This window comes from Eschrichtius robustus, chromosome 14, assembly GCF_028021215.1.
Source record: "Eschrichtius robustus isolate mEscRob2 chromosome 14, mEscRob2.pri, whole genome shotgun sequence".
In the NCBI taxonomy this organism is placed as follows: Eukaryota; Metazoa; Chordata; class Mammalia; order Artiodactyla; family Eschrichtiidae; genus Eschrichtius; species Eschrichtius robustus.
Genome location: NC_090837.1, coordinates 29,284,504 through 29,306,413, shown reverse-complemented (window position 1 = coordinate 29,306,413; position 21,910 = coordinate 29,284,504). Strand labels below are relative to the sequence as shown.

The window sequence follows — 21,910 nt, the reverse complement described above, 5'->3', positions numbered from 1 at the left end:
CCACTCCATGCTGAGCCACGCACCTGCTCTGCCACCAGAGCCAGGTTTGCTCAGACGGCTGTGGGGCCTTATCTGTCCTCCCTCAGCTCCAGCTCTTCTGCCGACTCTCGGCGTCTCACTAAAGAGCTTGTCTCTTTTCAGAGGACATCCCATTTCCCTCACTCGCCCTTGATCCACAGTCTCACTGCCGGTCTCTTCACACACATCTGGCCACCAGTTGTCACCTCAGAGGCAGTTGACGTGTGTCCCTGTCTTCCCCCATCACGGATCTGCACACGCTAGAGTCGGGGTGTCCACCCCGATGGCAACACAGGGACAGTTACGATTGGTTGGGATAGCTGCATGCTCTGCCCTTGGGCTGCAACTAGACTGTCCCGCCGTCTGGGGCCCCCGGCCAGCCCGCAGCCTGTGCTGCTCCTCACCACGCAGGCACCCGCAGCCACTGTCAGGAGGTCGCAGCAAAAGAGCTGTGATTTCAAGCTCTGAGCTGTCCTGTTAGCGTCAAGGTACCTCCCACTGGGAGTTCTAATTTTCTCATTTTCAAAAGTAAAATGTAGTATCTCTTTTAGTGTGTTTCAGATTATAACAACTTTAGAGAAGCTCTCCTCCGTAAAGGATGGGTAGAACTATACTCTACTGTGGTTTTTTTAGATACTGCTTTTTCTTTGATAATAGTACTTCCAATCCGAAATGAAATGAAATTCATTTTTATTTTTATGAGAATATTTTATGCACATAGCGTAAGGTGAAATAGAGTTAAAAGTTTTATGACAAAAACAATCCCTCTTACCTCTTCTGCAAAGCACTCTTCTACCCTTCTGAGGGGGCTGTTGACTCTTTTGGTAGTTTTGGCATTTACTGTTAGATTTCTAAATAAATAAGCATATTCTGCTATTTCTTGATTCAATAATTTTAGACGTTATCTGCTGACTTCCTGCCGTGGTAGATGGTTATTTTCTCTCTTAAATCTTCTTCCCCTCTCCCATTTCTCCAATGTAGCTATATTGTCACTTATTGTTAAAAGCACATTGGTTCCATAATTAAAACATACATAACTATTGTTTACTACCAAGTGAAAAAGTGTACTGTAATTACATTTTCTTTCTTTCTTTCTTTTGGCTGCACTGGGTCTTATTTGCGGCATGTGGGATCTTCGCTGTGGCACACAGGATCTTTAGTTGTGGCATGCGGACTTCTTAGTTGCGGCATGTGGGATCTAGTTCCCTGACCAGGGATTGAACCTGGGCCCCCTGCATCGGGAGCACAGACTCTTACCCACTGGACCACCAGGGAAGTTCCTGCATTTTCTTTCTTATGTAGCTTTTTTCTCCTTGAAGGTAGTAACTGTCTTATCCTCTTCATCTGTTTAATCTTATTTTTAGAAGTCGCTGGCTGAGTCCCCCACACTCTTCACCTCTTCACCTGCTCTCTGCAGCACCTTGTGACATCCTTTTCCAAGGTCAGACCCTGTAGGTAGCACATCCCTTTCTCATTTCTCTGGCGCTGTACTTCCTGGAGGCCAGTCTTGCTCTCTCTGACCAGCAGCTGTGTGGCTGTCATCCCTCCTGGCCATTTCCTTGGCTCGTCTCCCCTCCTGGAGCCCTTGTCTCCTGGCCTCCCTGCCTTCCTCTCTCTGTTTCTTACCACAGGATGGGGAAGGACGCCCCATAGTAGCTTCCAAGATTTGGCACATCTGAAAATGTCCCTTCTGTTTCCACTCTTCACTCAAAGCTTGGTTGGACATACAGCTGTAGATAAAAATACTTTCAGAATTTTGAAGGCTCTGCTCCATCGTTTTCCACTCCAATTCCTGAGCCTCTGTATGTGGCTTTTTTTTCCTCTCTGAAAACTTTCAGGATCTCTTTGTCCCTGATGTGAAATTTCATACAGCTAAGCTTTGTTTGAAGTGATCTTTTTACATCTCTCTGTGCTGCACTGTGTGTGTTAAATTCCTGTTTTTGATGCTGCGCTACAATTATGTAAAACGTTACTGAGGGATGTAATGCAGGCAGCTTTGCAGCTTCCAGTGAGTCTATGTTAATTTCAAAATTAAAGGTTAAAAAAATACATAAATAGTGACTTCATGGAAAATGGTAGAGGTGGGTGCTCCCACCTCTGAAACAAATCAATAAACAGTCCTCCCATTGAAACAATCAGTAAACTGGCAAGAAAAAATATGACAGAATCAACTTTTGTAGAACTCTGGATTCTAGTCAAATACCTAAACCAACAAGTGGGGCGCTGAATGAATCTTGATTAACCCACCCTGCAGATTTTGGACTTCGCAGCCTCCAAAAGTAGAGCAGCCAATTCCTTAAAATAAATCCCTGTGTGTATGTGTGTGCGTGTGTATGTGTGTATATATACACACACATACACACACACACACACACACATTTTATTGGTTCTGTTTCTCTGGAGAACCCTGACTAATACACTATTGAAGCTAAAACTGGTATCAATTCAAACTAGATTTTTATGAATTTAAGATGATAATTATAATTACCAGGATACCTAGTAAGAAAATAACTAAAAACTATATAAAAAATAAAACAAAGGGGGAATTAAAATGTTATACTAGAAGAAAATCAAACATAATAGGAGGCAGTGAAGAAAGAATTCAGGAACAAAAGTTGTGACATTTATAGAAAACAAATAGCAAAATGTAAGAAGTTAGTACATCTTTAACATTTACTTTAAAGGTAAATGGATTAAGTTTACCAATTAAAAGACAGAGATTGGCAGGATGGATGAAAAAACATGATCCTACTATATATGCTGCCTATAAAAGACTCACTTTAAAGCCAAAGAGGTAAATAGGTTGAATGTGAAAGGACGGAAAAAGATATTCCATGAAAATGGTAACTAAAAGAGAGCTGAGCTGGGTGGCCACACTAATATCAGAAAAAACAGACTTTAAGGCAAAAATTGTTACAAAAGGCAAAGAAAGATATATACATACCACACTACAGAACCCCCAAATATATGCAGCAAACATTAGCAGAAGAGAGAAATAGACAATTCTATAATGATAGAGACTTCAATAGTCCACTTTCAATAATGGATAGAATGTCCATTATTGGATAGACAGAAGATCAGTAAATAAATGGAGGATTTGAAGTACGCTGTAAACCAACTTGACCTAACACACATATAGAACACTTCACCCAATAACAGCAGAATACACATTTTTCTCAAGAGCACATGCAATATTCTCCAGGATAGACCATATGTTAGGCCAAAAACCAAGCATCAGTAAATTTAAGAAGACTGAAATCATAGTATCTTTTGTGATCACAATGAAATGAAGTTAGAAATCAGTAGCATAAGGAAAACTGGAAAATTCACAAATGTGGAATTTAAAAAACGTACATCTAACAACCAGTGAGTCAAAGAAGAAATTATAAGTGAAATCATAAAATGGGATGAATGAAAATGAAAACAACGTATTAAAACTTATGCAGTGAGAGCAGTGCTCAGATGGAAATTCATAGTTACAAACACATATGTTAAAAAAAGAGGAAAGCTGTCAAATCATTAACCTGACTTTAAGGACCTAGAAAATGAAGAAGCAGCTAAATCCATGGCTTGCAGAAGGAAAGAAATGATAAAGATTAGAGAGGAGATAAAATAGAAACTAGGAAAATTATAGAATTATTGAAACCAAAAGTTGTTTTGAAAAGATTAACAAAATTGACAAACCTTTAGTTAGACTGACCAAGAACAAAAGAGGATTCAAAATAAAAAAATCAGAATTGAAAGCGGGGGCATTACTACAGACCTTACAGAAGTAAAAGGATATAAGAAAATACAGGCATACCTCATTTTATTGCGTTTCACTTTACTGCACTTTGCAGATACTGCGTTTTTTTTTTACAAATTGAAGGTTTATGGCACCTCTGCCTCAAGCAAGTCTGTTGGCACCATTTTTCCAATAGCATTTGCTCACATCATGTCTCTGTGTCATGGTTTGGTAATTCTTGGAATATTTCAAACTTTTTCATTATTATTATATTTGTTACGGGGATCTGTTATCAGTGATCTTTGATGTCACTACTACAACATGCTGAAGGCTCAGATAATTAGCATTTTTTAGCAATAAAGTATTTTTAAATTAAAGTTATGTATATATATTTTTAGACATAATGGTATTGCATACTTAATATACTACAGTATAGCATAAACATAACCTTTATATGCACTGGGAAACCAAATATTTCTTGTGACTCGCTTTATTGTGATATTCACTTTATTTTCATGGTCTGGAATTGAACCTGCCATATCTCCAAGTTATGCCTGTACTATGAACGATTATACCAGAACAAATTAGATAACCTAAGTGAGATGGACAAATTTCTGGAAACACACAACTTACCAAAACTGATTCAGGGAGAAACAGAAAATCTCAACAGGCCTGTAAACAGGTAGAGATTGAATCAGTAATTAAAAACCTCCCAACAAAGAAAAATCCAAACATTAAAGAAGAATTAACACCAATCCTTCGCAAACTCTTCCAAAAAAACAGAGGAGGGAATACATCCTAACATTCTGAGAGACCGGTATTAGCCTGATACTAAAATTAGGCAAAGACACCCCCAGAAAATAAAACTACAGACTGATATCCTTTATGAATATTGATGCAAAAATCCTTAACAAAATACTTGTAAGCTGAGTGGGAAATAGAGAATAGGAAAATAACAGAATTATTGAAACCAGTGTTGTTTTGTTGAAAAGATTAATAAAATTGACAAACCTTCCAACTTTTTCACTAGTTTTTATCTTGGCAAGCTGTATTCTAGATTTCTAAATCTTTCTTGTTCATTATGGCATCCTGTCCTTGCTTCCCTCCTGTCTATAGAGATGAGTGTGAAGGGAGCTTTCCTCTGTGTCCATCTGTGTTGGGGGCTTTACTCTGACACACTCAGCGCGAAGCATTGCCCTCTACAATGGGTGACCCTTTTCTGCAGTGAACCTCTTGTTCCATGACCTCTAGGTAACTCTGTATAATCTCATAGAGGTAATGGTCTAAACTTGTCATGTAGGGAGTTCTGTTCTAGAGGGAGACATGAATATTTGTCATTTTGGAAACCATGGTTTTTAAAAATATATATATACACATACATTTTTATTGCAGTATAGTTGATTTACAGTATTTTTTTTTTTTTTTTAATGTGGGATCTTCCCGGACCAGGGCTCGAACCCGTGTCCCCTGCATTAGCAGGTGGATTCTTAACCACTACGCCACCAGGGAAGCCCTACAGTATTTTATATAAGTTTCAGGTGTACTACATAGTGATTCACAATTTTTAATGGTTATATTCCATTTATAGTTATTATAAAATATTGACTATATTCCCTATGCTGTACAATATATCCTTATTGCTTCTCTATTTTATACGTAGTAGATTGTTCCTCTTAATCCCCCACCCCTATCATGCCCCTCTCCCTTCCCTCTCCCCAGTGGTAACCTCTAGTTTGTTTTCTGTATCTGTGAGTCTGTGCAAACCACATTTTTGAAGCAGGGATAAAAGTGCCAGAAAGGGTGGATTCTTGTGAGCCTTCTACAATGGCTATGGTGTTCAGAAGTCCCCTGTGTAGTTTTGGAGGAAGACTGCATTTTTAGGGCAAGGACAGTTGTAAATGTCAGTTATTTGGACTCTTCAATTTTCTAGTAGACTGAAGTTGGGTAAAAATAAGCACATGCATGTGCTGGGTTTTTATTCTCCTATGTTTTCCATTATCAATACATTTTTTTCTTGGGGGGTGTTAGTCATTAAGAAAGCAGTAGTGATTATCTTCAAAATTTGTTTAGTGCAAAAATGTTTGGCTTTGTAACTTTCAGTTTGGTCTGGAAGTGGATTCAATATTTATTTGTATTTGGAATTCACCATTAGTACAGTAGCAAATGTTGTCTGACAGAATACACGAAGCTGAGTGCGGATGGCCGTGTGAAACTTAACCTTGATTTCTAATTTGAGAAATACTCTCTGCTAGCGTTTCTTAATGAGTATCTGTCAACACTGCTGTGGCACTGACCTTCAGAAGGTACCCCCGGCATCCAGGGGCGGCCCCCTCTCCTGAGATGACCTAGGCAGGAGGCTGGAGAACATGAGCGCGGTGGGACCTGACCGAGGCCTTCTTCCCCGGGAGGGTCCTCACTGCTATTCTCTCATCCAGGTCACAAGGCCTTGGAGTGGGTTATCGGCTGCCTGAACTCAGAGCTGGAGGGGCTGGCAGCCCCCGCCTGCGCCAGGGCTTGAAGCACCACTGGCACCTGGCCTTGTGGTTCCCTGCACCCAGGACAGGAGACACAGAGTCCGGGCAGCAAGTTGACAGCCGGGGCTGCACACACACGCTCTACATGTGTGTCCAAGGGAACATTCGCGGTTACTGCATGCGTGCCTGGGGACACTGAGGAGAAGGACTCTGGAAAGGGGCTGAATTTGCTACATTCGGGCCTGTTGTTCACATTTACCTTTCTTTTTTTGGTGGAAAGATTTTTTGTTTAAGAAGTTAAACTTCTGATATCCCTTCCCTAGAAACCAAGGTATCAGGGTGAAAAAGGAATGGCTTTCTCACACTCCTTAACCTCCCACATTCAAATGGAAAGTTCTTGTGGGTGCTGATCCGCAGGTTTGCTGTGGTTGGAGACGGTGGATATTTGCCTCGGATTCTCAGGAAGGATGACCTGTCAGAGGGCGGGAGCAGGTTTTAAACGTGAGAGCCTGAGGTTGGTCTTGGAGCTTGTTAACATGACACATTCCAGGCCGTCAGCCTCGGGGCTCCTGCCAGGTCCGGCTGTGGCTGCTCAGACCAGGCCTGGCGCTCAGTGGCCCAGGAGCCCTGTGCTCCGTCGGGGGGCTGGGCGTGGCCTCTGCCCAGCCTCCGCCGACCTGCCCATACTCAAGTCTCATGTTCTACAAACATCACTTCATTTGTTTGTCAGACATCATTATCTCCCACTGACGACAGACCTTAGATTTATTTACGGACATGTGTTTTTAATTATACGTATATAGTAACATAAAGAAAGCATCCTTATTTCATTTTAGTTTCTGAACATGAAATGGGATACATATTTATGTTTAACCAAACCAACCAGTTTAGTGTTTTAGAGAAATGAGTATCAGGAGGAGGTGTTTATTTTGATAATGTATTACTTGCGTAAGGTTTATTTTTTTGCCAAAAGCATAGAAATAAATCCAGAATTCTGCTGCCTTTCCTCAGTTTCCTGTGTTACATCCCTGTTATTGTGGCCCTGAAGTCTGGTAGGAATAAAAGTTGAAATGCACTAGTTACTGTGTCAAGTATGCAGATAAACCAGAAGTTACTGGGCTGATGTTCAGGAGAAACCGAGAGTATTTTCTGGAAGCTGGGCCCCAGGCCATCCTGTGGTCTGTGTAGGCGCCAGCCTCCTGGTTGGGTGGCCCCGCCTCGCCATTACTGTAGAAGCAGTGCCAGGGGCTCTGGGATCAGAGGCTTCTCTTCTTGTAGGAAAAGCGATGGTGCTGAATATCCTTTGAAGAGTCTTCTGCCCACTTGGCATTAGAACCAACCGTTGCAAGTGTCTCTGATTTGAGCCAGTGTCTTTCGGCTTCGTAAGAGTGGGTGACTGTTTGCGCCAGCATTTCTGTCCTCATGTTAAGGAACGGGGTGCTTCGATGTAGGAGTTACCTGCTGGGTGTCTGTTACGAGTTCCATTTTCTTCCAGAGTAGTCTTCCCTAGCAGACCTCTACTTATGGCTAGGCCTTAGTGAATGCCCATATATTAAGAACAGATTTTCACAGGTTCTGTTACAACTTCAGTATCCAAAGGAGAGGCAGGGTCATTCTGGTGACTCTGGCGGCTAGGGAGAGAGCACTTTGCCAGCCCATCGTGGGGCTAAAGGCGTGTAGGAGTGAACCGGGCAGACCACGTGACCCCTGAGCTTTGTTCCTGTCTGTAAAGTGTGGACACTGGGACCTACCTCAAAGTATCCAACCAGAAAGCGAGGCGAAGGCCTCATGGCTCCCGGTCCACAGCGCTGTTTCTGCCTGTGCTGGCCTGTCGCTGGGCTGCAGAGTCCCTCAAGGGGACCACTGGTGGGGCTGGAATTGGGAACACTGGGCTTCACAGATGGAACATACTTTTTTTTAACAATGGTATTTTTGTTTTTTAAAAAAACTTTTATAATCACTAGTAAGAGTTAACTATCAACAGTGAAAGAGGCAGGCAGTAAGAAATGAATGGACACTGACTCAGTAGTGAATTGGATTTCTGGCCTTGACTTCTCATCACGTTCTATGCTTGTGTTTTCAGCTGTTATAGGACAGTTTGCTTAGGGCAGGAGTTGGCAAACCACAGCCCATGAGGTGGGAATGGTTTTTGTATCTTTAAAGGGTTGTAAATAAACCCCTCCACACAGGAGCGTACGTGACATAGACCTAAGAGGCCCACGAAGGCTGAAATATTTACCGTCTGGCCCTTTACAGAAAAAGTTTCTGTAAAGCCAACCCCTTTCTTAGAAATTCCACTGCATCTCTCAGTCAACATAAATAAAACTAAATTTGGTCCCTTCCACCGAACTGCTTTCCTCTCCCCGCTTTCTAATTAGTGCTCCTTCCATTTCCCAAGTACAAAACCTGAGGTATTTGAGACGTCTTCCCCCTGCTCGTTCTCTGTAGCCATTTGGAAACCAAATATTGCTCTAAAAGGTCTCATCAATTCTCTGTCTTCTCATTTCACCGTCCCTGTCTGGTTTAGGTGCTTATTGCGTGGGGTGGCTGGCTGCCTCCTGCTGACCACACCCACATGTGGCCTCCTCCATAGAAAGGGCTGACCTGTGGGGTCAGTGAAATACTGCAGAATACCCCATCATGGGTGTGGCTTCCCAGGCCGGTCATGAAAGATGTGCTTTGGGGCAAGCTGGATGCCAGGTTGTGCGGACATGGGAGGAGCCGTCCCGGAAGCAGATCCTCTGGCCCCAGTGAAGCCTTCAACTAAGTGCACCCGCATTAGAGACCCAGGCTGGAGCCACCCAGCTAGAGCTGCACCCCACCTCCTGACCCATAGAAACCTGTGTGGCACTAAATGTTTATTATTAACTGATACTTCACCATGTACTAAGTACACTCACCTTTGAACTGGTCTCCCTTTCCTTCTGTTCCACTTCTTGTCAGATTACTCAAAAATAATCCTGTCGTAACTCCCCTTGATTAAAAAGCTAGAGCAATTTCTCATTACTTTTTGTTTTGTTTTTTATTTTTTAATTTTATTGGAGTATAGTTGATTTACAGTGTTGTGTTAGTTCCAGGTGTACAGCAAAGTGATTTAGTTATACATATATTCATTTTTTTTCAGATTGTTTTCTCAAATAGGTTTTCACAGAATATTGAGTAGAGTTCCCTGCGCTATACAGTAGGCCCTTGTTGGTTATCTGTCTTATATACAGCAGTGTGATTTATCCCTCTCCACCACGTTTCCTCTTTGGTAACCATAAGTTTGTTTCCGATATGTGAAAGTCTGTTTGTTTTGTAAATAAGTTCATTTGTATCATTTAAAAAAATTAGATTCCACATATGAGTGCTATCATATGATATTTGTCTTTCTCTGACTTACTTCACTTAGTGTGATAATCTGTAGGTCCATCCATGTTGCTGCAAATGGCATTATTTCATTCTTTTTTATGGCAGAGTAGAATTCCATCATATATATGTACCACATCTTCTTTATCCATTCCTCTGTCGATGGACATTTAGGTTGCATCCATGTCTTGGCCATTGTAAATAGTGCTGCAGTGAACATTGGGGTGCATGTATCTTTTCGAATTATGATTTTCTCCGGATATATGCCCAGGACTGGGATCGTTGGATCATATGGTAGCTCTATTTTTAGTTTAAGGAAGCTCCATACTGTTCTCCATATTGGTTGTACCAATTCACATTCCCCACAACAGTGTATGAGGGTTCCCTTTCTCCACACCCTCTCTAGCATTTACTGTTTGTAGACTTTTTGATGGTGGCCATTCTGACCGAAGTGATACCTCATTGTAGTTTTGATTTGCATTCCTCTGATAATTAGTGATGTTGATGTCTTTTTATATGTTTTTTGGCCATTTCTTTGTCTTCTTTGGAGAAATGTCTATTTAGATCTTCTGCCCATTTTGTGATCGGGTTGTTTGGTTTTTTTTTTTTTTTTTTTGATATAGAGCTGCATGAGCTGTTTGTATATTTTGGAGATTAATACTTTGTTGGTCACTTTGTTGGCAAATGGGGTTGGCAACCCCATTCTGTGGGTTGTCTTTTCATTTTGTTTATGCTGTGCAAAAGCTTTTAAGTTTAATTAGGTCCCATTTGTTTATTTTTGTTTTTATTTTCATTACTTCTACAAGGTGGATCAAAGAAGACATTGCTGCAGTATATGTCAGAGAGTGTTCTGCCTATGTTTTCCTCTAGGAGTTTTATAGTGTCCAGCCTTACATTTAGGTCTTTGATCCATTCTGAGTTTGTTTTTGTATATGGTGTTAGAGAGTGTTCTAATTTCATTCTTTTACATGTAGCTGTTCAGTTTTCCCAGCACCATTTATTGAAGAGACTGTCTTTTCTCCACTGTATGTTCTTGCCTCCTCTGTCATAGATAAATTGACTGTAGGTGCATAGGTTTATTTTTGGGCTTTCTATCCTGTTCCATTGATCTATATTTCTGTTTTTGCACCAGTACCATACTGTTTTGATGACTGTAGCTTTGTAGTACAGTCTGAAGTCAGGGAGCCTGATTCCTCCAGCTCCATTTTTCTTTCTCAGGATTGCTTTGGCTATTCGGGGTCTTTTGTGTTTCCATACAAATTTAAAAATTTTTTGTTCTAGTTCTGAGAAAAATGCCATTGGTAATTTTTTTTCTGGCCGTGCCAGACGGCATGTGGGATCTTAGTTCTCTGACAAGGGATCAAACCTGTGCCCCCTGCATTGGAAGTGTGGAGTCTTAACCACTGGACTACCAGGGAAGTCCGCCATTGGTAATTTGATAGGGGTTGCACTGAATCTGTAGATTGCTTTGGGTAGTATAGTCATTTTGACAATATTGATTCTTCCAATCAAGAACATGGTATATCTTTCCATCTATGTTTGTGATCTTCGATTTCTTTCATCAGCATCTTACAGTTTTCAGAGTAAAGGTCTTTTGTCTCCTCAGGTATGTTTACTCCTATTTTTATATATATTTTTAAAGATCTATTTATTATTTATTTTTATTTTTGGCTGAATTGGGTCTTCGTTGTGGCATGTGGGATCTTCATTGAGGCATACGGGATCTTTCATTGCGGCACGCGGGCTCTTCATTGTGGTGCGCGGGCTTCTCTCTAGTTGTGGCATGTGGGTTTTCTCTTCTCTAGTTGTGGTGCGCAGGCTCCAGAACGTGTGGGCTCTGTAGTTTAAGGCATGCAGGCTCTAGTTGAGGCACGCAAGCTCAGTAGTTGTGGCATGCGGGCTTAGTTGCCCTGTGGCATGTGGGATCCAATTTCCCCGACCAGGGATGGAACCCAAGTCCCCTGCATTGTAAGGCGGATTGTTTACCACTGGACCACCAGGGAAGTCCCTATTGCTGTTTTATTCTTTTTGATGTGATGGTAAGTGGGATTGTTTCCTTAATTTCTCTTTCTGATCTTTTGCTGTTAGTATGTAGGAATGCAAGAGATTTCTGTGTATTAATTTTGTATCCTGCAACTTTACTGAATTCATTGATGAGCTCTAGTAGTTTTCTGGTAGCATCTTTAGGATTTTCTATGTATAGTATCATGTCATCTGCAAACAGTGACTGTTTTACTTCTTTTCCAGTTTGGATCCTTTTTATTTCTTTTTCTTCTCTGACTGCCGTGGCTAGGACTTCCACCAGTATGTTGAATAAAAGTTGCAACAGTGGACATCCTTGTCTTATTCCTGATCTTGGAGGGAATGCTTTCAGCTTTTCACTGTTGAGAATGATGTTAGCTCTGGGTTTGTTGTATATGGCATTTATTATGTTGAGGTAAGTTCCCTCTATGCCCACTCTCACTGGAATCAAAACCAAGGTCTAGGCATTGGCCCAGATGATTCTGATCCAGGTGTCATCAGACCACACTTTGGGGCATATTGGGTCCCCTCCCTCCTCTGAACCCACCTTGAAATCTACTTCCATGAAGGTGTTCTTGACTGATACCAGCTCACAGCTTACTACAAATTCCTAGACATTTATATTGCTTTGGATTTTTTTGAACTATTCACACATGTATTTGACCAGGAGCCAAGATGAGATGTTTACTTTGCACACACAGCCCTGGGCATTCACTGAGTGCTTGGTGACGTGAGGACTGGATTCAGAATCATAGCCCTTGGTGGGAAAAGCAGGTGGAAACACAGCAGGGTCATGAGCACAGCATCGGAAGTGGTGACCTCAGGTGTGATGCTGGGCTAGTGGTTTGACCTTGGGCAAATGACCACTTTGCTACTCCTGTTTTTCAGATGTAAAAGAGGGTATGTACAGCACCTGCTTAGAGTTGAGTATCAGAGTTGTGGCTGAGGGTGCTTTGCACAGTACCTGATACGGAAAAGTGCTTGAAACCAAGCAGGACCCTGCAGGGCCTTTGTGGTGACAGACCCCACCCTCCCATGTCCCCTGCCTCTTGTTTGTAGAAAAGCTTTAGCCTCCTAGGCCTTCCCCAATTTCCAAAGAGCAAATTTAATCAGAGAAGTGAGAAAATGCAGAAACAAATGAAAACAGTCAAGCAAGTCAAAGTAATGATAATTTAGCCATTAAACGAACTCAAGGAGCTTTAGTTCCTCCTCAAGGGCTATAGGTAATATCCTGAACTATATCCTGAGTTGTTTTGCAGATACTAAACCCTCACCAGGTGGAGAAGTTAACTGCATGTTGACCACAAGCACATAGACCCCTAGAGTGGTTAGAATCAGAAGGTTGATGATATTAACTGCTGAAATACCACCCTGTTACCTCACCACCCACCAATCAGACAAATGTCCACAGGCTGATATGGCACCCATGACCCTCTCCCTCACCTTGCCTTTAAAAACCCTTGGCTGAAGGACATCAGGGAGTTTGGGTCTTTTGGTCACGAGCTGCCCATTCTCCTTGCTGGGCCCCATGTTGGGTGCCTTGCAATAAATGCTGTACTTTCCTTCACCACAACCTAGTGTCAGTAGGTTGGCTTTGCTGCATGTTGGGCGAGCAGACCCAAATTTGGCTGGAAAACAATTTTGGTGACCCAGGTGGGCCTTCCATCCCAAGTGGGCATCTTGCCAATGGCACACTGGCCCCTGGCCATTGGCAGCTCATGGATCCTGTCCAGCAGCTGCCTGAGCACTTTTTTCTCAGGAGCAGCCCCAAGTGCTTGCACTGACTGGACATTGCTGGCCCATGGCAGTTTTGATTCCATGGTGAAGGAAACTAGGCTCTGGTCCTGATCTGGTCTGGTCTGTGAGACCTCTCTGGTAAGTGGCAGAATTTCCTATGTGACTACACCAGGGTATTCTTCCCTACTGGGTTGCCTTGCTTGGAATTTTCCTTTTGGCAGGGGCTGTGTGGAGGGGAGACGTAAAACTTGGTCATCTGGTTTTAAGTGGAATGCCACTTTAATTGGATTTCCCCTTCTGGGTCGAGGAGTCCCTCAGCCATCCAGCACTGCCTGAGTGGTAATTGGAAAACTCCCTGTTAGACCAACGCTGATCTGCACCCCTGTCTGGAATTCCAAATAAGAAACTTTCCATTCTCATGCTAGGGAACTACAACCCTGAAAGGCCACCAGGTTAACACTCTGCCTGGTTCTGATGTGTTTCTGGAAATATCTGCAAAATTAGAAAAAGGTGGGGGGGCAGGAATCGGAGCTCTGTTCCATCTCGTAGTCCCCTGGGATGTATTTTGCAAAACTGGGAGAGCTTTAGTTATGCTCCTACAAAGAGATAGAAAGAAAATGATTTTTCCAACACTGTGTGGCCACAATATTCTTTAGACTTGAGAAAAATTCCAAAACTGGTTCTTTTTTTACTCAGAGAAAACTGGCTTGATAAAATATTTTTTCAAAATTCTGATCCTGCGAGAACAAAAGTATTGCTAGGAGAAAGCTTTAAGTTATAACTCTTATCATGTCCTTGGAATGCAAACACAGTCCACAATGCCTGAGACTACAGCCTTGGGTTAATCAGTAGAACCTGAAACTGAAAGGAAAAAAGGGAAAAGAGGCTTAAAATTCAAGTGAGTAAACTTACTCCAACTGTTATTTATAAACTAATGAGTTTTATAATGTCTGATTCATGACTAAGTTTTAAAATAAAGCTATGAGATCTCTGATTCTGTCTTCATGTAAAAATGAATCTATGAATGAGCTCTATTTAATTTGCTTAAAGGAAATTAAGTGCTTATATAAATTCTCAGAAATACAACAGAAACTCTCACGTGATCTGGGGAATATTCAATATTAAATTAATATCTGGCATTAAAGTTACAGTTTGTTGGTTTAATTAATACAGAAATGTCTTTACAGTCATCAATATTAAATATAATACTTTTATCATACCTAGATTTAATAGAAGCCAAATAAGTTCATATTATATCTGCTGTAAAATTTGTCAGCAAAACAAATTAACTTGGTATGATGATATTTTCATAAGCACTGAAATAGAGATAAATGGGATAGAAGCTTTTAGGTGAACTCTTTAGGAATAATTATGCTTTAATTTCTCCAGAGGTTGGTAACTTGAAATTTTAGAATTTTACTAAATTAATAAGGTAAATGATGAGGATTCATTGAATGTTTAGATCATTTTTTTAAAATTTTATTTATTTATTTATTTATTTGTGGCTGTATTGGGTCTTCGTTTCTGTGTGAGGGCTTTCTCTAGTTGCGGCAAGCGGGGGCCACTCTTCATCGCGGTGCGCGGGCCTCTCACTATCGCGGCCTCTCTCGTTGCGGAGCACAGGCTCCAGACGCGCAGGCTCAGTAATTGTGGCTCACGGGCCTAGTTGCTCCGCGGCACGTGGGATCTTCCCAGACCAGGGCTCGAACCCGTGTCCCCTGCATTGGCAGGCAGATTCTCAACCACTGCGCCACCAGGGAAGCCCCCTAGATCATTTTTAATTAAGATAAAATACTGGAATATTGATTGCTAGGCAAGTCTAAGTTTGCCTATCTATCTTCTTATGAGAGAAAAGCCTAAAAACGTATGTTTATTAGACAAACGTCTTGGACCATGTTAAAAGAAAGAAATTATGCTATGAGAAAATGTATGTTTTTAAAGGTTATGGAATGTTTTCATTAAATGTGCCAGTCAGGAAATGCTGATGTAAGAAACAGTTCACAATTGCTTGCTTCTTGGTTTTTGCTAGAGAATAAGGTTTTTAAAGCTTAAAAATTACAATATATATGCAATTAAACTACTAAAGATAGTAAGGGAAGCTTTACAATATGTAAAGAAAGTAGTATATATGTTGTCAATGAGAGAAGGTATAAAGAATGGAAATATTTTGTTAAGTGAAAAAAAGTAATTTTATTCTAGAGCTGGTTGTTTCTGGATGAGAAAGAAAATAAGGGACAAACTAATATGGATAGAGAAAGTGATAGAATGTTTGTGGAAAAGGAACCTTGAGAAAAGAGTTTTGTTCGTGGTCAACATTGGCTAAGATTAGATTCAATTTAATTAAGTAAATAAATTTTGTTACTAAAAGTAGGCTGGTACAAACTGGAGTTTGATTTTCTCTGTTAAGAGAACAAAGTTTTCCTGCAGTATTGAGCTGCTTTTGATAACAGATTGTAAGCTTCATAGGTTTCTTTCTCTGGCTGACGTTGGGATGTTTCAAAGGGCCTGTAAAGCATCTCAGTGAGAAATGTTAAACTAATTAGAATTATTTGGTATATTAAATTACATGAGAAGCATTGGCAAATGAGTGGTGATAAACATTCTTAGGTTATGCTGTATGGATAAATGTCATTAGTATAAGTGTTCTAGAAATTATATGAAGTTCCTAAAATTTGAATATGTCCTGATATTATGTTATCAGTCAATTTTAGCTATTATCTTAAAATGTTGTTTATCAACTTGGTTAAGTTTGTCCAATTGCATTTTAATCAGATCTTTACCTGTGCCTTTTTAAGTCTTTTTTCATCCATGGAGAGTTATTGTTTCACTCTGATGCTTTTGCAAAAATGCTTCATCTTCAAGACAATTCATAGAAAGGACTTTTGGACAAGTATAGGTTTCTGATAACTTTCAGATCATACAGCTGAACTCGGTAAGAAATTAAAGAATTATAATAGAAACCCTAATGACCTCATAAAACTGTTTACCAAATGTTTGTCTCCCTATCAAAATGGAAAGAAAATTCTCTAGTAAAGTTGTCACAGAGTATAACTAATCATGACATGTATCACTGCTTGTTTTAAGTCTATTGCTAGAAGCACATGTACAATGTTTATGAGACAATTCAGTATAATTGATAAAATGTATAGCCTATAAAATGCTTCCCCATTAATCTAGCTCTGAGCTTGTTTACTGTCAGTTTTCCCCCCAGTGTGGACAACTAGGCAAATGTGTGTACACACAAAAGTAGGCCTAGCACTGAGGGACAGGATAACCAGGGTAGGCAACTACCACCCTGGGCATCAGAGGGCAGGCAACTACCACCCTGGCATCGAGGGACAAATATTTTGATCATCAATGCTTTCTATAGAAAGATTTGCAATCAAAAGGGGAAAATGACGGAGGAAATTTTCACATATTGAGGTAGGGGGATGTCACTCTGGCGTACACATGATTTAACTTGAACTTTTAGGCTAATCAAAACAGTCTGTTTATGGCCTATTAAACATACATCGTATATCTGCTTTAACCATTAAATGAAATAATGCATTTAAAAAAATAAAAATAGAATAACCATGGTTCAGGCATCCAAATGGAGCTGGGTGTCCATTGTGGACATGGTTTCAGACGTGTTCCTGTATTACTGAGAACTTAAATTTTCTGAATTGTATCAGACTCAAGGACACCACCAGCTGTTCTCAAAACATTATCTGCTAGCAGCTGCCACCTTTTGGTCATAAGGTCTCCTCTTGTAACTATGAAACCTTTCTCTTACTTTAGGAATAGTAATGGCAAATGAGACAACTCAAGACGTAGCCTGCCAGCAGAAGGCACTACATTCTTTAACAAGAATAATACGAGAAAATAAAATTGCTTTAAATTTTGTTTTAGCAAAAAAGGAGATATATGTGTAAATGGCCAGTAGCTCCTGCTATGTATATATTAACACCCCGGAAAAGCTGAAACCCAAATAAATAGAATAATTCCGAAGGTTACTTGGTTACAGAATGTATGTAAAGAGGAATGACCCACTTCAAAACTTATTTTTTCTGATTGCTATCTGGAATAGGAAGACTCTTTCAGGGACTACTACAAGGGTGTGCATTTTGGTCATTATCATCACTGTAATATGAGTACTAATTTTCAAATATTTGTTCAGGTACTATGACAGAGGAATCAGGGACTTCCCTGGTGGTCCAGTGGTTAAGACTCCCATGTTGCCACTGCAGGGGGGTACAGGTTCAATCCCTGGTAGGGGGTTTAAGATCCTGCGTGCTGTGCTGTGCGGTGAAAAAAAAAAAGACAAAGCAATCAAAGAGAGAGGTAATATTTTTCATAATACAAAATATTGATGCTAAGCTTGAGACTTGAGAATTCTTTAAAATTAAAGTCAATGAAAGATTTGACAGCCAATATAGTGGAGTAGAAAGACCCTGAGCTCACCTTCTCTCACGAGCATGCCAAAATCACAACTATCTGCAGAACAACCATTGACGAAAAAGACTGGAACCTACCAGAAAAGGTCTTCTAAAAAAAGCAACCCCAACGAGACAGGAGGGGCATACACATGATATAATCAAAATTCCATACCTCTCCCTTGGGTGGGCAACACACACCTGGAGAATAATTATATTGCAGAGGTTCTCCTACAGCAGTGAGAGTTCTGAGCCCCACGTCAGGCTCCCCAGTCTGGAGGTCCAGCACCAGCAAGATGAGCCCCCAGAGCATTTGGCTTTGAAGGCCAGCAGGGCTTAACTGGAGGAGGCCCACAGGACTGGGGAAATAAGAGACTTCACTCTTAAAGGGTGCACACAAAACCTCATGCACCCTGGGACCCAGGGCGAAAGCAGTAATTTGATAGGAGCCTGGGCCAGACCTACCTGCAGGTCTTGAAGAGTCTCCTGGAGAGGTGGGGGGTGGCTGCAGCTCACCCTGGAGACATAGACACTGGGGGCAGACATATTGGGGAACTTTCAGCTGCGTGAACACTACTGAGGCTGGTGGCTGACACCTTGGATCATCAGTGCCAAGACCTGGCCCCACCAAACAGCCTGCAGGTGCCAGTGCTGGGACACCTACCGAAGGCCACTTCTCCAAGGTCAAGAAATGTAACCAACCTACCACATGCATAAAAATACAAATAGCAACTTAGACAAAATGATGTGGCAGAAGATTATGTTCCAGACGAAGGAAAAAGATAAAACCCCAGAAGAAGAACTAAGTGAAGTGGAGATAGGTAATCTACCCGAGAAAGAGTTCAGAGTAGAGATGATCAAAAGAACTCTGGAGGGGAATGGATGCACAGAGCAAGAAGTCAGAAGTTTTTCACAAAGAATTAGAAAACAGAACAACCAGAGATGAAGAATACAGTAACTGAAATGAAAAATACACGAGAAGGAATCAATAGTAGACTAAATGATTCAGAAGAACGGATCAATGAGCTGGAAGACAGAGTAGCAGAAATCACTGCCACTGAACAGAAAAAAGTAAAAATGAAAAGAAATGGGGACAATTTGAGAGACCTCTGGGACAATATCAAGTGCACTAGTAGGGGTCCCAGAAGGAGAAGAGAGGGAGAAAGGGCCTGAGAAAATATATGAAGAGATAATAGCTGAAAACCTCCCTAACCTGGGAAAGGAAAGAGTTATCCAAGATCAGGAAGCACAGAGAGTCCCATACAGGATTAACCCAAAGAGGAACACACCAAGATGCACTGTAGTCAAAATGACAAAATTTATAAAAGATAGAATATGAAAAGCAGCAAATAACACACAAAGGAGCTCCCATAAGGCTATCAGCTGATTTTTCAGCAGAAACTCTGCAGGCCAGAAGGGACTGGCACAATATATTTAAAGTGATGAAAGGGAAAAACCTACAACCAAGAATACCCTACCCAGCAAGGCTCTCATTCAGATTTGATGGAGAAATCAAAAATTTTACAGACAAGCAAAAGCTAAAAGAATTCACCGCCACACCAGTTTTACAACAAATGTTAAAGGAAGTTCTCTAGGTGAAAAATGAAAGGCCACAACTAGAAACAAGAAAGTTGCAGAATGAAAAAGCTCACCAGTAAAGACAAACATACAGTAAAGGTAGGAAATCATCCACACACAAAGCTAGAAGGGAGGTTAAAAGACAAAAGTAGTAAAATCATCTGTATCCACAATAAGCAGTTAAGGGATAACAAGAACAATTAGATGTAAAATATATCAAAAACAGTAATTGTGAGGGGAGGAGAGTACAAATGCAGGGTATTTAAAATGCATTGGAAATTAAGAGATCAGCAACTTAAAATAATCATGTATATATAAATACTGCTATACCAAAACCTCATGGTAACCACAAGCCAAAAATCTGTAATAGATAAACACACAAAAAAGAAAAAGGAATCCAGACATAATAGTAAAGATAGTCATCAAATCACAACAGAACAAAGGGAGGAAAGAGGAAAAAAGAGACCTAAAAAAACAAATCCAAAATAATTAATGGGACTTCCCTGGTGGTCCAGTGGTTAAGAATACGTGCTTCCACCTCAGGGGACGTGGGTTCAATCCCTGGCCCAGGAACTAAGATCCCACATGCTGCACAGCCGGAAAAAAAAAAAAATGGCAGTAAGAACATATGTACTGATAACTACATTGAATGTAAATGGACTAAATCCTCCAACCAAGAGACACAGACTGGCTAAATGGATACAAAAACAAGACCCACATATATGCTACCTACAAGAGACTCACTTCAGATCTAGAAATTCATACAGACTGAAAATGAGGGGATGGAAAAAGGTGTTCCACACAAATGGAAATCAGAAGAAATCGAGAGTAGCAATACTTACATCAGACAAAATAGGCTTTAAATTGAAGACTGTTACAAGAAACAAAGAGGGACGCTACATAAGAAGATATAACAATTGTAAACATATAGGCACCCAACATAGGAGCACCTCAATATATAAGGCAAATATTAACAGACATAAAAGGAGAAAGTGACAGTAACACAATAGTAGTGGGGGACCATAATACCCCACTTACATCAATGGACAACTCATCCAGACAGAAAATCAATAAGAAAACACAGGCCTTAAATAACACATTAGACCAACTTGACTTGATTGGTATTTATAGAGCATTCCATCCAAAAGCAGCAGAATACACATTTTTTCCAACTGCACATGGAACATTCTCCAGGATAGATCACATGCTAGGTCACAAAACAAGCCTTGGTATGTTTAAGAAAACAAATCACACAAGCATCTTTTCCAACCACAACACTATGAGACTAGAAATGAACTACCAAAAAAAAAAAACACTGCAAGAAACCCAAACAGGTGGAAGCTAAACAACATGCCACTAAACAACCAATGGCTCACTGAAGAAATCAAAGAGGAAGTTAAAAAATACCTAGAGACAAATGAAAATGAAAACACAATGACCCAAAAACCTATAGGACATGGCAAAAGCAGTTCTAAGAAGGAAGGTTATAAAGATACAAGCTTACCTCAGGAAACAAAGTCTCAAGCAGCCTAATTTTACACGTAAAGCAACTAGAGAAAGAAGAACAAACAAAACCCAAAGTTAGGAGAAGGAAAGAAATCATAAAGATCAGAGCAGAAATAAATGAAATAGAGACTAAAACAAAAACAAAACCAAAAAACAACAGAAAAGATCAATGAAACCAAAAGCTGGTTCTTTGAAAAGATAAACCTTTAACCAGACTCATCAAGAAGAAAAGGAAGAGGGCCCAAATCAATAAAATCACAAATGAAAAAGAAGTTACAACCAATACCACAGAAATACAAAGGATCATAAGAGACTACTACAAGCAACTATATGCCAATAAAATGGACAACCTAAAAGAAATGGACAAATTCTTAGAAAGGTACGATCTCCCAGGACTGAACAAGGAAGAATTAGAATATGAACAGACCAATTACCAATACTATAATTGAATCAGTAATTTTAAAACTCCCCCAAAACAAAAGTCCAGGACCAGATGGCTTCTTCAGAGGTGAATTAGCGAAGAGTTAACACCCATCCTTCTGAAACTATTCAAAAAAATTGCAGAGGAAGGAACACTTCCAAACTCATTCTGTGAGGCCACAATCACCCTGATGCCAAAACCAGACAAAGATATCACACTCAAAAAAAGAAAATTACAGGCCAATATCACTGATGAACATAGATGTAAAACTCAACAAAATATTAGTGAACTGACTCCAACAATACATTAAAAGGATCATACACCATGATCAAGTGGGATTTATCCCAGGGATGCAAGTATTTCTCAACGTCCATGAATCAATCAATGCAATATAACATATTAACAAACTGGAGAATAAAAACATTCGATCATCTCAGTAGATGCAGAAAAAGTTTTTGATAAAATTCAACATCCACTTGTGATAAACTCTTCAGAAAGTGGGCATAGAGAGAACATACCTCAACATAATAAACGCCATATATGACAAACTCATACACAACAGCTAATACCATACGTAACAGTGAAAAGCTAAAACCATTCCCTGTAAGATAAGGAACAAGACAAGGATGACCACACTTGCCACTTTTATTCAACGTAGTTTTGGAAG

At 40.4% G+C, this 21,910-nt stretch overlaps 1 protein-coding gene across 13 annotated transcripts in view; it reads left to right on the top strand.

Moving 5' to 3' along the window:
• PRELID3A (PRELI domain containing 3A) overlaps positions 1-21,910 on the top strand; it is a 75,692-nt gene that overhangs the window by 47,826 nt on the left and 5,956 nt on the right. For 2 of the 13 annotated variants that reach the window (XM_068563604.1, XM_068563606.1), the window contains exon 6: positions 8,744-9,185. The exons of 7 other annotated variants lie outside the window; for them this stretch is intronic. In XM_068563604.1, coding sequence (XP_068419705.1) covers positions 8,744-8,809 — 66 coding nt within the window. In that variant the 3' untranslated portion in view covers positions 8,810-9,185. Of the gene's footprint in view, positions 1-6,177; positions 6,985-8,743; positions 9,186-21,910 lie in introns of those variants that run through there. 4 more of the 13 variants (XM_068563611.1, XM_068563601.1, XR_011076347.1 and 1 more) reach the window with 3 other exon arrangements.